Source organism: Corvus brachyrhynchos, unplaced genomic scaffold (genome assembly GCF_000691975.1).
Source record: "Corvus brachyrhynchos isolate BGI_N302 unplaced genomic scaffold, ASM69197v1 scaffold595, whole genome shotgun sequence".
In the NCBI taxonomy this organism is placed as follows: domain Eukaryota; kingdom Metazoa; phylum Chordata; class Aves; order Passeriformes; family Corvidae; genus Corvus; species Corvus brachyrhynchos.
The window spans coordinates 395,907-410,764 of record NW_008238373.1 but is presented as its reverse complement, the minus strand read 5'-3'; the positions used below and the strand labels follow the sequence as shown (position 1 = coordinate 410,764).

Sequence of the window (14,858 nt, the reverse complement as noted above, 5' to 3'; positions counted from 1 at the left end):
TACTTTGCAATTTGCTACTACAATTTCCTAGGAAACCATCACAACAACTTACAAAAGTCTAAGCAGCAGGCCAAAGTGCTCAGTCTTGTCTGCCTAGGTATCTGACTATATCAACAAAAAAATCAGCAGTTTACAAATGCTTAAATTACATAGGTGGGAGAGGATGGGTCAAGGTCATCATTCTGTACATTTCTGATTTTTTACAGAAGTAAAATACGCAGGGCAGCTCTCCAAAGTTTTACATGTCATTCAGTTCTGCTGCTGACCTGCTTAAAAACTTGAACTTTATCCTCATGGAATGACTGAGAAAACTGTGAAGCTGCATTTTCCTTGATAGTTCAGACCTCATCAAGACACATCATCAGTTGCTGAGTCCGTAAGTTTTTTAAAAGGCTTCTCCATAATGCAACTCTAATACTGGATTACTTCCTGTCTACTTTTTTGACCCTTTGCTGAATTATGTGGCATGGATTTTTCAAACAAAGCCTTCACTGCCTGCCATTAATCCTTTTGGGTAAGCAAATCAGCAAGCCTTTTAATCACTGGGATTGATGCAACCACTCCTAGAAAAGCACCACAAACCATCTGCCAATTTCACAACTATCAGATCCATGAGTACACGATAAACAGCCTGGTACAGAATGCCATGGCTGAATAAAAAATTAGAACCATCATAGGAGAGATGGATTACTACTTTATTGTACTACAATCCACGGAGCAGTTAAATCTCAATATATAATTTCTATTGTAATAGTCTTTGCTCCAAACCACAAGTCTAAGCACAAACACTTTTCTGTGTATTACAAGAACAGAAGAATGCAGTCACATATGTAACAAATATGAACATAATGTAAGTTTTCATAGGCTACTTTGCTCCTACTGCCTACAATCATGCTTTATCTGAAACAGCACTTCAAAATAAGTAAAGTCTTTGTAAGCTTTTCACTTACAAATTTGTGTCCTATACAGTGAAATAAACTCAAAACTTCTTAAAGGGATATGAAATACCCTTTCAAAATGACGATAGGCCAGTCCTGCAGCAAAGTAGTTGTTAAACTAGGTGCAAAACAAACCCCAGGGCAGGTCTCTTTTGAAACAGTAGGATATGGTGAGTTGCAGTGGATTCAAGGAAGGGTCACCTTCCTCCCTCTGCATATATGGATTAGAATAATTTATCTATGTTTTCTTTTAACATACCTAGTCTTTATTGAGAACATAATGGAGAAAATCCCTTAAAATACATTGAAATCTGAAATAATTGGAAAAAAAAAAAATGTCTGACCACCATCACAACCCATAGGAATTAACAGTGGCTACAAGCAGAACAAAGGAAACAATTTGATGCTCAGCTCCAAAGTGCTGGCAACAGCACAAGCAGCTGGGGCCCCTTCTGAGTCTCCATCAACCTTGCAAAGATCAAGCCTTTTCGGTATAAATTCAAAACTCAGATAGCCAACTACTTAACAGTAGCAACTAGAATAAAAGGCCAGCAGTAAACACAAACTCTAACAATTATAATTACTGTTCCCTTTCTCTTCTCCCAGGGCAGAGATTTCCACCTCCAGGGACAGCAATTGCATCCAAAGTTAAGAAACAGAAGTTGATTGGGCATTAACCACGGATTAAAAATGACAGAAATAAACATGCAGTAGGAAGACAAGATAGTGAGAAGGCAGAGACTTTCCCTCATTAGTTTGGCTAATTCCCACCAAGCCCCTGGTTTTGCAAAAAGGAGCTGCTCACCCCCTCATCTGGGCAGGCTCACACCCAGTACTGTTCCTCAGGCTGAGGGAAAGGCCACCCCTGGCAGGGCAGAAGCAGGCAAGAGTCTCTCAATCTGATGCTCAACCAGTAACAGCTTGTGAAAATGAGAACAAATAAGGAAGCTGCTGCAGAACAGCTTTGCCTGAACACTGAGAAGGGAGCCAACTCGATTCTGCAGCTTCTAGATGGGTTCCTAGGCAAAAGCAATCAGTAAAATGGCAGAAAATGCAACAGACCTGCAGTCCAGCTTTTGTCAATAGCATGCGGTAACTTCAGCCACACTTTGCAAAGAGCTCCAGTGGCCTTTGGGATCTTCTGAGGTCCTCAGTGGTTTCTGCTGCTCTGAATACCCAGGGAGAGGACAGTCTCGTTTCTGGATCCTCACTCAGAATAGGGACCAGATGAATTGTAAATACGGGGTTTCCTCCACACGGGTGGATGGCCAGAAACTGCTCTATTTATGTTCCCATTGCTCAGGAACCTTCCACCGCAGCTGCATCTGAGGCAGAACAAACTGAAGAGGCCAAAACAATGCCTTCGTTTGGGGCTGTTTGTAGAAGCAGTGTGGAGGCCCTTAGCCAAGATCATGTCTCAGGCCTTTTTATTATCTGTATCCACGTACTGATAAAGAGCACAGGCGCATTCTTACTAAGAAAAAAAAAAATCTTGAAAGCATTAAAAGAGATTTTTTTTGTTTGTTTATCTTCTTTTTCCCTGAAAAAGCACCAAACCATTGTTGGCATTGTGAAAAAAATTTGATCAGTGTTTTCAAATTTGGATGGCCAAGTTCTATAAAAATGAAAGCTGCCCAGTTGACAGAAATATAATTAAGTTTCTGAAATCTGGATCCTTTGGCAATCAACTTAAGTGTGTATTTCTGATGTGTAAGTGTAGACTTAAATGTCTTATTTAAGTATCCCAGTAAGACAATGCCAGCATGATTATTCAATGTCCAAACAGATGATCTTAATTAAAATTAGTTTATCTAATTCCATGTCTTGAAGGAAACATTTATCTGCAGAATACATGCAAAACCTAAACCCAGTAAAAACTGGCGCTATTCACTTAAAAGTATCTATGACTTCAATAGCAGAAGTGATTCAGCAAGCCAAGTGGCAACATTAATACAGGAGAAAGTGATCCAGAAATGTATTTCATTATTGGCAACAGTTTTGGATTTGTCCTGAACACAGAGCTGATAAAAGAGAGCTGTTTTTGTTATTGCTGAGCAGGGCTTACACAAAGCCAAGGCCTTTTCTGCTTTTTGCAAGGCCACACTGGTGAGGAAGCTGGGGGTGCATGGGAGGCTGGGAGGAGACACAGCCAGGACAGGTGACCCCAACTGACCAAAGGGATATTCCAGACCACATGGCATCACACTCAGTATATAAAGTGGGGAGAAGAAGGAGGAAGGGGGGAAGTTTGCAGTGATGGTGTTTGTCTTCCCAGATAGCTGATTAATACTGCTGACCCTGTTTATTGCACATGACTACAATTTTTAATAACAGTTTGCTGTATTTTAAGTTCAAGGCTTACGAGGTTTACATTATTTATTTATTATCTTACTTGTGGCTCCAGGCCATTCCTGGAAATTAATGACCAATGAGATAAACAAGAATCACTGTGAGGTGTTAACCTTTCCAGATGACAGCAGTACCCCTATGAGGTAATTTATAGAAGTTTTATTCTCATAAGAAATGCAGAGATAATCTCTTTCTGCTTTCTAACATAACTATTTTTGAGAAGAGTTACAGTTTTGTTTGCTGGAATCCTTTCCTAAAACCTTTCAAAGATGTTCCTGATGTGCTGGGTCTTTCTGAAGGCTTTAAGCTCTGAAATTTGGCGCATTCAGTCTCAATTACAATGGCTAAGGCTCTGCCAACAGAACCTGCTCTTTTAAGCATCGGGGGGGAAATATGCTTTGTTAAAGTGCGTCAGCTGGCCTGCTCCTACTGGGGCAAAAGCTTCGGTATATTCACAGAAGGACCAAGCTATGATCTGGCTTTATGTTTGCTATTATCTCTTGAATCAAAGAAGTCAGCATTATTTTTAAATTCTGTGAAATATTTATAAAAGGAAATCCAGAAGGTTCCAGTATCCTGCAGGCAGAGCCCCCCCCCCAGACTTCCTGAATGGTCCTCCTACTTTCTATATATTCTCCCTATTTGACATTTTCTCAGTGCCTTTTATCTTCCAAATCCCTCATTCAACAACCATCTCTTATCCTTTCTGCAAAACAATAAGGGGGCAATTTTCACACTTCATTATTTGAATTTTCATAGTTTTAAAGATATATCTTATTTAAGATTCCCTTGAAGTGTGAGAAAAAAATGCATTTGTGTTGCACAAAGTTCAAGATTTGAAGTGCAGAAGGGTTGAAGGCCAAATCAGCTAATATTCAAAAAAAAAAAAAATTACCATTGTAGACATGGACCAAAAGTGTCTTGCTTTCACAAATACTGAGGCATTGCTCTAACAGTGGAATCTAGGCTGCAGAATAGGGTGGTTTGCTCTATAGTGATTGCAACACTTACAAAAATTGCAGAGGCATGAACCTTGCTCTACTCTTAACTCACACATCAACCAAGTCTTGTCCTTAACTCTGACAAGAAAAAGGGGAGACAGATACTCAGTGTAGCTTCATGACTTTTGCCACGTTAAATCTGCTCTAACACCCAGACAAGCACTCCTGTCCTGCCCACACAGCTGCATTCCTCTTTCCCCTCCTTCCTTTAAATCAGCTTCTAATTTTTGCAAAAATTCTAAAAAATCTTGGGAAAAAAAAAAAAAATCAGAAGTAACAGTAATCCTGATCTAACTTGAGAAACTAAAACAACTAGAGGAAGAACATCAGTTAAAGAGAGCATATTTGCTGGCTGACTTGAGAAAAATTCCCACATATTTCAGGAGGCAAGTAGCAGAACCAGAGTAAGGATATGCAGGCAGCTGCCCAAGACAGTCCACACCTGCAAACCAGCATCCTGGTCTGTGTCACTTGTGGTCATGGCACTTCCCTAGACTGATCTAAATCTATGCTGAATGTGAAAAAGGCAGTTCCTCTTATGTCTGTGCTCTCTGTTTAGTGTTTCCACCCTCCACCCCCATATTTAGGCACATAAATAATATTTATTTAAGTCAGGCACTTAAATAAAAATAATACATATAGTTTGATATCCCTAGTTCCTGTAATGAATGACTACAAAACTATGATTAACAATCACTGTCTTCACATCTCAAGAGACCTGCTATGCATTTTATTCATCATTACTACTGAATGAAGTTACTTAGATGCTGAAAGGATCCATAAAATCCAGTACAGTTGCTTTGTGAAGTCTGAAGCCCTGTTGTAAAACCATGAAATGTACTTCCCTATAGTTATTGTGAATATACGTGAAAAGAACGCATCATATTTTTATGATAGAGTATTCCATGCCAGAAATAAGGAAAATGAAAATTGCTATCAGATTAGAATTCATATAATCAAGCACTCATTAGAAATTCAAAAGTAACCTATATGCAGACAGAGATGTATACTTTCTACATTTTACATATTAAAGACTACTGAAAGGGTGAATTTTGTATATCAACTCTGAATCCTTTAAAAACTTTTAACATACCCTTATAGTAATTGTATGACCTTGTAGGTTTGTTCCATTTTACATTACAGTAATTTTCAGTTGAAGATTAGACTGAGTGAAAGAACCATCATTCAGTGCAATTTTAGAACATTTGAAAGCATTACACAAGCAAGAGTAAACTTAGTCCTTTCATGATGTGAATGTGAATAAGAAGTGACATTCTGGCAGCTACAGCGTATTTCCTTTACCTTCCTCATCAAAGCTTTCTTCTCAGCTTTTCTCCATCACACCTGTGTTTCCACAGGCTTTTAACCAAGCTACTGTAAAAACATGTAAATTACCTAGTCAGCTGTCTCTCAGATAGACATTCCTCCCCACAGGATCTACTGAGTCTGCCACTGAGCCTATCTAGTGACTAATGAAGTCCTGCAGTTCTAGCACTGTCAACTGCACTTATCACTTCTGGCATCCCAGAAAAAAGAGGGCTCAGTCATCTCTGTTAGTCCAGACAGAGTATCTCCTACTTGGTCACTTGAGGTATTTATATATATTTCCCCAGCATGTATGGATAATAGGGCTGGGGATAGGCTCCAGCACTGCTCTGTGATCACTTAGTGTCAAAGCTGTAATTAATATCGTGTCTGGTGCTTTTGCCCACAGATACTGTCCCTACATAATCTAATTCTCTGCAAATGCACTAAACTCCTGGAGAAACATGGCAAGAAGGCAAATAATTGAGTATCAGCAATCAAGTTTCTTAACTTTTTAACACTCTGGCTAACTATGATTACTTCTCCCTGGAGAATTACAGGGCTTTGCCTCCCCCATACTGCCTTCCCACAAACATACATATTCTCCTCTATTTTCTGTAAAGAGTGATTAATAAACGAGAAACTGTCATTGTAATTGGGAAATGTCTCTCAGTTGAAGGCCTTTTATTGCACAGTGACCACTTGGAGCCTGTCACCGCAGTAGCTGCCATGCATCTATGACACAATTGTTGCTGTAAGCCACCCCGTCAGTGAAGATGACACTGCAGAAGGAAGGTTGTAATGCAGAGATAAGCCCTTGAAATAAACTGGCAGTTTACCAACCTGACACATTTTATTACTTTTTCATATTACTGAAGAGTTTTGTTCAGTATGTTTTTTCTTGACCTAAGATTCAAAAGAATTTATTGTTTTCCTCATTAACCTTTCTTGATACTACTCCCTACTCATGCACATAGTTGTAACTGTTTTATTGAGCACCTTGCAGATGTGTGGCACACACTATCCTCTTTGGCTATACTTTTTTAAAAATAGAAAATATTAAGATATTCTGTAGAAGAACCAGTAACAAAGAACAGCCCTGTTCCAGTTTTATGAGTACAACAGAAGCCAGCAACTCTGTACATTGGTGTGGTCAGAAAGAGCTCTTGGGGACTGGTTTTTATTTAAAAAAAATAAAAATGGCTATTCCTCTCCATTTCTTCTCTACCTTCTTAATCTTCTATTATACTTCTAAATAAACCCTTATAATGAACACATCACTCTTGCATATGAAAAACTATGTATCAGCTGTCAAGGAAAACACTGTGAGGGTCTTAAAATCCTCACTGCAGAGCAGCTAGATCTCTAAAAGTAGGCATATATGCTAACCTTTTAGCATGAACAACAAAAAAAGAGAATGAAACTTCAAAAATTAAACCTTCTTTTATAAAAGCAAATGAAAATTCCAGCTCAAAGATCCAGTTATTAAACTATGTACTGTAACTGAGGCAAAGGTTGTCATGAATCCCTGTCTTCAGTAAATGAATATAGATTTTAAGGATTACATGTATATCTTGCCTAGCAAGCACCTGCAGTAATTGAAGATGCTGCTGTTCCACAGCAAAATGTTACTGCCTTGGGGCTGGAGGTTACTGCATTGACTGGCATTCTTCAGCCACTCAGTGTGAAATTCAGCAGCTTAGCCCAAGCTGCATTTCCATGACAGTATAAAATATAAACCACTTTGCACTGGTTGATGAATACTTTCATAACCTGTTGACACATCTGTCCAGAAGCTGTTCTTAAACTTTCGCAGCTGATTTCCATCTGACATGCACTTAAGATTTTAATTGTAAAAAGCTGAAAATTAAATACAAGATTAAAATTTGGACCCCAATTTGCTTCTTTAGAAGCCAGGTTGCTCTCTGGAGCAGTTTATGGTTCAGTGTTCAACTAGGATTGCTCACAAGTACTAGCACAGGTGCTTCAGACTTTCCTACAACTAGCCCAAAATTAGTACACAAGTTCAAATCTTCCAATGAGAAAAAAAGCTTCTCTTAAACACAGCCAGGGTATGAATTTCATTACTCAGTCTCATCCTGCAACACACTCTAAACAAACTAATTTAAACAAGGAAATGTGACAGTTATCGTTTGCCCTGAGGCAAAAGCCCTAAAGAGATATGGGTTGCAGAACTAAAGCTGTGACAATCTGTACAACATACATAACTGTAAAACAGTGATGGAGAGAAATCATCAAGCATCTGAAAAACAAAACTCCATTCTCTACATCAGAAGTTATCAACAGAGTACAACCAGTATACAAAGTTTGCATGACTGAATTCAGCACATATCACATTTAGACTGATGGAAACAAAGATGCTTGTAACCGTGTTCTGAATTGCCTGAACAGTAGCTTGGAACACAGTTTTCTAATAGTCAGAGTGGAGAAATGTGCTTGTGGCAGGGGACCTGAGGGAAAAACCCACCATTTTCAATTATTTACTTCATGACATCCTACACTCCACAGCATAATCACTTCTGTAAATTATGAAAGCTTTACTCCTGTTGTAATGACTTGGTAATAAGTCCGAATGCATTGGAGCATGATACAATATCTAAACAATTACATAAAGTGTAAAAGATCATTACCTGGCTCAGAAATTATTATTGTAAATAGCATCTTGTGCAATTAACAATATCCACTGAATCTGAAAAATGACAAGTCACTTTCAGGCAGTCTATACATTGCTTCTCTAACATCTGCACAATACTGTGAAACAAAGGCATCTTTATAGTAAGAGCCCAAAGTCTTGAAATTTTGCAATGTATGTGTTCGAGCAAGAGAGAGCATGAATGTCTTCACTGGATGTCTGTTGTCTGCTTGTTCTATGCTTTGAACTCCAGGATGTGTTAACCTCGGACACTGTCTGAACTGGATAAACATTTGATACTTTTCTGCTCAGCAGAAAATAGTCTAGATGTGGGTTGCAACTGTCATGTGCTATCCATATTCTTCTTATCTAAAATCAAAACACAATAAACTTGTTTCATCATAAAATAAAGTTAGTGAAATAAGGCTTTTAGATCAGTGCATAATGAAAGCTGCCTTCTATGCTCTCTTCCTAAGGGGCACAGGACAATTTCAATTTTGAACATCACACAGTTGGAAAGTTTTTTATAACTTTTCTGAGAAAAAAAATACATTCTGTTTTTGTCAGAAAACTTCGTACTTTTTTTTGATACATTTGTTTTGATACTTTATGGGTTTGGATATTAAATCATCAATGTAACTGTCTTTAGTAAAAAGATAATGTGATTACAATGACTATGTCCAACTGATGGCAGTAGGGTTCTCTATTCTCAAAAGAGATTGCCTTATTTTTAATGATAATTTATGAAAAGAGACATAAAAAAATCCCTAGCATTTTTCAACCCTTTTATGTTGAGCCTTTCACATCATAAAGTAATTAAAGTGATAGTTTCAGCTTCCTGTGCTTCACCAGAGCACCTCATCAATAAAAAAAAAGAAAGGATTTTCTCCAACAGGAGAAAAATCTACAGCAAGTTCTCCTGCCCTTTTCCTCAGTACAGGGATGAATGACTCAGGGGATACAGCATAGGTGGTCATTACACTGTTACTGCATTTTAAGAAGTTTCAGTAGCCTCTTGGTTTTCATTACTTTCTTCTCTACCCTCTTCTTCTTAATATTTCTCCATCTTTACTCTCAGTGCATAGAAAACACACTAAATGCAATCACATCCACTGTTGAGGGTTTTTGTGCTGTATTTCAGTATTTCAGCATATGTCTTTCTGAAACAGAATGTTACTCTAATTATAGTCACAATCAGGGAATATTACCTTATTCCTCTAAATAATTTGTTTAAATATTTTATGTCAGACACAAAATGCAGATGTGAGTTCCTAAATAAACATGGGGTGTTTGTAGAGCTACATGTTTCTTACAAATTTAATGCAATGATCTTTATATCTTCATAATACACAAGGTCAAGAAATAATATGAAATCAGATGTGCAACAAACCTAGACTTGACAACAGAGAAATGTTTTCTTTCTACTGTCTCTTTATCCAAAACCCAAATCACAGTCAAACTGAACATTTTTTGAGCTTTGAAAAACTTGGCTAGATTTTTCCCATCAGCATTTTCTTCTTCTATGATCTCGAGATCACAGGAATATCGGACAAGATACAGCTTTTGTGGTCGGACTAATGAAAAGCAGGGGTTTCTTTTCAGTTGTGCCGGACTGCTTTGTGGAGTCAGTATATGCAGTGACTGAATGTTTCCCTAGATTTCTGCAAACATGTTCAAATTGCTTGAGATTCTTCCAGAAGTAACACTTGCATTCTTGCAAGTGCCACTTTTATTAGCTAACACTTCCATTCATAAACTATGAAGAGAAACAACAAGACCTATTTTATACAAATTTATAGTCCAAACCGCTACTCACTTTTCTTATAATGAAGCAGCTATTCCAGAGACTTTAACAGCCTTTTTGATATGTAATATGACTCTTACCAAGACTGGGTCACAGCCTCCTTTAAGTCTTTACGGCATTTCTGACCTACCCCTATTGAATAAATACTGAAATACAGCTGCAGTGTTCCTAGAAGGGCAATCTGGCAAGTCATTCGTTTATGACTGCAGTCTTAAAATCCCATACAAGGCCATACAAGGTGTGTATGAGATACCAGACACAGTCCGTATACTTTTGGCAGTGAGATTTCATGAGGCAGTGTGTGACTGGACTACATCCCAAAATGGAGATTTGCTAAACCAAAGTTATGAAGATTTGATGAGCAGCTGATATACACAATCAAGTCAGTAATCTTCCCAGAGTCTCTTTTCAGAGTGGGTGCTAAAACCTTGTGAGTGCCTTCTTCATTGAAAAATACTCCCGGATCACAGCATGATCCTGTGTACAGAAAAGCTGGGCAATGCACCACCTAATATACAATAATTATTCTTCTACTCTTTGAATCTACAGTTGTAGGTGTCTTCTGAATCCCATACCACTCTGTAGTTTAAATGACCAACTGTCCACACCATATAGCTCATTAGGAAAAGAGCAAACCTGAACTCTCCCTCTTGCTCTACTTCTTTAATTAGCTCAAAATCTGCTCTCTCTCACTGTTATAATCTATATTAATGAGATATATTTTATTCATCTACTAATTTATTATAAGACTTTTATTTCAAAAACTGGCTTCTCAAAGGAAGATTCACAGTTACTGTTGTTTTCAGAGTTCAGGTTTTTGATCATCTGATAGTCAGGAAACAGTAGGAGATGCTTTGTATCAGGAAGGTAACAAGGGACTTACCAAATCAGAGGATTTATCTGTAGTTAGTTGTGCTATCAATAAAACAACAGAACTCCTGCTAAGGAAGCAGTTTGTTGGGGGCATGTATCACAGTAGGAACACCATGTCTGTCTTTCAAGGTGACCTGAAAAAATTATGTTATTCTGCTGAGCTGTTTATTATGGGGCCTGTTCCTTTCACAGCACAAAAAATGTCACACTTAAAAATTACTCCAAAATGTTACTCCAAAAATCCTTGTTTGAGAAAACCTGCAAGAAGGGTATAACATTATACGAAGAAAGAGGGTCAGTAGATGTGCATCATACAAGTTCACACACTGATAGATAACAAATATTCACCAGGGAACGATATGACGGAGCTTTTGCTATGCCCTTCATGGCTTCAGTAGGGACACACAGGGCCTGTTACAACAGAACATATGTTTTTTAACTAAAAGATGGTAGATTTTGGCTGGATATAAGGAAGAAATTTTTTACAATTAATTTGGTGAGACATTGGAACAGAGGTGGTAGTTAGCTCCCACTGATGCTACATTGGGTGAGAATGACAGTAGCTTTTGTAAACAAAGAATAAAGTATGCAAATAAGTACTATTCATCTATCTTAATTTGCTACCTGGTTCTTCATTAGTTTAAATTCATACTAATCTCTTCTTTGGCTGAAGATAAATATCTTCACCATTCAGCTTTTAATTTGCTCAATATTCTACTATCTTCTCCCCTTCAATAGGGATGAAATTATTAAATGATTATTAGAGATTAAATAGCTTTCATATGCATACGTATGTAAAAATAAATCCTCTCTTAATGATATGGGCAGATTGGCTGAATGGCAGCTAAGGTGTGTTACATCCCTGGCTGAGGTTTGTGCAGCCTGAGTTCCATTTTACATTTTTCCTTTTAAAGAGATATAATCTCAACAAACGAGAAAAACATATTTAGTTGACAGAAAATGAAAGGATAAATACAACGTGATCTTACCAGGAGCTACAAATGCATGTCTTTTACCTTGTATTTTGGTAAACGTGTCATCTTGTCTTGGAAATGGAAAAATGTCTGATGAGAACATACCCCTCCCAGAATGTGGCCCTCTGCACCAAGGTCATACAGTTATGAAGATGTTTTTCCTCCATAACAGCACATTTTCATTATGATTTATGACTGCAAAAACCTTTTCACATTAAGATTTGTTTGATTGTCTGTTTCTATTAAGGGTATCATAATAATATTTTTCCATTTTCCAAATAAATGTTCCACACAGCCTAGCATCCGCCAGATATGCACAAGAATGTGACAGTGATTAATTTCTGTTGCTGAATTCTTTATTTCCAATAACTAATTTAAGAAACTCGCCGCTTTTTAATAACTAAAAGGCATAAATTCTGCAGGGTATTTTTGCTTAAGTAATTGATAAAACATCTTCATATAATAACTGTAAATTATGACTGTATTATATAAATATATCTCCTCTGACGTGTCCTGTAAGACATGGAAGTATACGCAGCTGCTGTGCACTGAGGTATAAAATTTATACTATGAAGAATAACACATCACAATAGCAGAACTTCTCTGAAAAAATAAATATAAAAATACTTTTTCTGCTATAATTTTATCTGGATGATAAAGTTCTGATTAAATCATATATAATAGAAATAAATTATATATAAGGTTGTTGAGACTGTTCAATTTCATCTTCCCATAGGAAATAGCAAAAGTACAATTTGGTTTGGGTTTTTAAAAGCAAATTAGACAAACCACTGGAAAATTGCCTGTGGAGAATAATGGTGAAGTGGCACACAGAAGGACAGGTAAGTTAATAGAACTTTCCTAATACCTTAGAATTTCTCAATCGCTGGTTCCTTCCTTAGGTAAAACTATAATCAAGCATAGACGAAGTTGGAAGCAATTTCAAAAATAAATGGTAAACCAACACTCCATTTTTAAAGCAAGCTCATGAAATTATCCTTGCTTCCACATAACCCTTTCTTAAAGCCAAGGCCTACATTAGACAATCAGGAAATTTTCTTGTGTAGCATCATATGTTATGCATACTTGAAAATACTTTAATGTTTAGGAAACAATTTGGTCTAGGTATGCCCTACTATTTTTGAAGAGGCTAAGGGAAGTTTTTTCAGGCAGTGATGAATCCATGTCATAGTACAGATGGATAATGAGACTTTTTATCAGAGTAGCTAAGAGTTTGGTTTCACCATTCTTTTCATCTGCAAACCACTAAATCCTCCAGAAACTATTTGTCAGCAGCCAAAATACGCTGATATTTCATCAGGTTTTAATACTCATATATTTATGTTAAATTTTATTGCACCTTACAGGAAACTGCAGTCCAAATATTTGGGTTAATAAAAGTTAAGATAACTTCCCATGCAAACATAAAGCTGAGAGAAAGACATGTTGAAGAGAAACCCACTTCTCTGAAATATTCTCTGCTAAGAACAATGTCTCTGGGCATTTGACCAGACTACAGAAGGGAGAAAAAAAAAAAGTTCTTGACATATTCAGCAGCTGTTCCTAATTGTGTATTTTACTGGGATTCAAAGAAGACAGTATTTCAGTAATGCATATAAACACAAGTATGGTATCAATACAGTGTGCAGGCAGGGTCACCATTTATTCATACTGCACTATCTTTGGTTCTGTCTCAGCTATCCTTTAGAGTTGCACAGAAACAGCAGGAGCTAAGGAAGATACAAGTCCCTCCACCATACCACGCTCCAGACTTTCTATCCAACTAACCTTATATCACTTCTGTGCATGCTACAACCTGCCACTATATATGTGTACGGGATTTTTTTGTTTATCAAAAAAACCCCCGTAAGACGTTCCTGTCAAACAGCTCCTCTTGGACAATACACAGGACAGCAGAGACTTTATCTGTGAATATGCAACTGAATTTTAACAGCCCTGGAAGAGGAAGGGTTGAACACTCCTAATCTATTGACCAGTATACAAAAATATTATCTGCCAAGGCCTAAGTGCTTCTCAGACATACTGATGCTGTGAGGAGAAAGAAGTTACTATATTTTAGCATTCTGTTCTTTTAGCAATTATCATGGGATTTATTAAGTGCCAGTCAGTCATGCCTTTCAGGGACTGAAAGTCTTCTTGGATATGACAAAGGCAATGTGTTACATTATTTTTGTATCATAAAGCAATTTACCAGGCATGGAGCAGTGTAGTAAAAGAAAATTACAGTAATCCTCAAATTGACCAGGATGAATGTGCTCCTACCTTAAATACACACTGAGTATTCCTGAAAAGAGAGGCCTGAATTCCAAACAAACCTCAACATGCCTCAGCCTGCAGCTGAACACACCCTCCTTCCTCTTTGCTCTTTCTCAAAGGCATTATGCTGGAGTTATCACAGGCTAGATGCTTTGCTGGGGTCAATTTTGTCTTACTCCAACCAGGCTATTATGTAGAAAAATTATAGTTTTCATATTGCTGCAAGTATAAACACCACCTTGCTTTTGCAAACAATAATATAATTAAGGGCTATTATAAAACAATCAACTCTGAACCATAATTCTGCGTGTTTTCACTAAAAATGCACAGACCATAATTTTTAAATACTGTAATTATTTTTTTTTAATATTGAAATAACAGTGCATGGAAATGATTCGTCCAAAGCAGATTCACAAAGACCCAACACCTTGAACAGTTGCAAAGTCATAAATGAGCTAACAGTTCCTGCATACACCTTAAGGTTTTACAGAAGGAAGGAGCAAAAAACTTGGAAAAAGATATAGATGGTATTTCATGTCAGAATGTTATTAGGAGTAACAATTAAAATTAAAAAAGAAAAGAAACCAAGATAAAACCCCACAGGGTAAGGAGTGATTTCAGGAGAGTAGCAAGGCTACTTGTGCTATAATAGACATTTTTGAACAGTTTCTCAAGGGCAAAATC

At 37.2% G+C, this 14,858-nt stretch overlaps 1 protein-coding gene across 3 annotated transcripts in view; it reads right to left on the bottom strand.

Moving 5' to 3' along the window:
• Positions 1-14,858, bottom strand: part of SASH1 (SAM and SH3 domain containing 1) — a 538,649-nt gene that overhangs the window by 379,764 nt on the left and 144,027 nt on the right. The window contains exon 1 of one of the 3 annotated variants that reach the window (XM_017736379.1): positions 2,001-2,075. The exons of the other annotated variants lie outside the window; for them this stretch is intronic. Coding sequence (XP_017591868.1) covers positions 2,001-2,027 — 27 coding nt within the window. The 5' untranslated portion in view covers positions 2,028-2,075. Of the gene's footprint in view, positions 1-2,000; positions 2,076-14,858 lie in introns of those variants that run through there. 3 annotated transcript variants of the gene reach the window in all.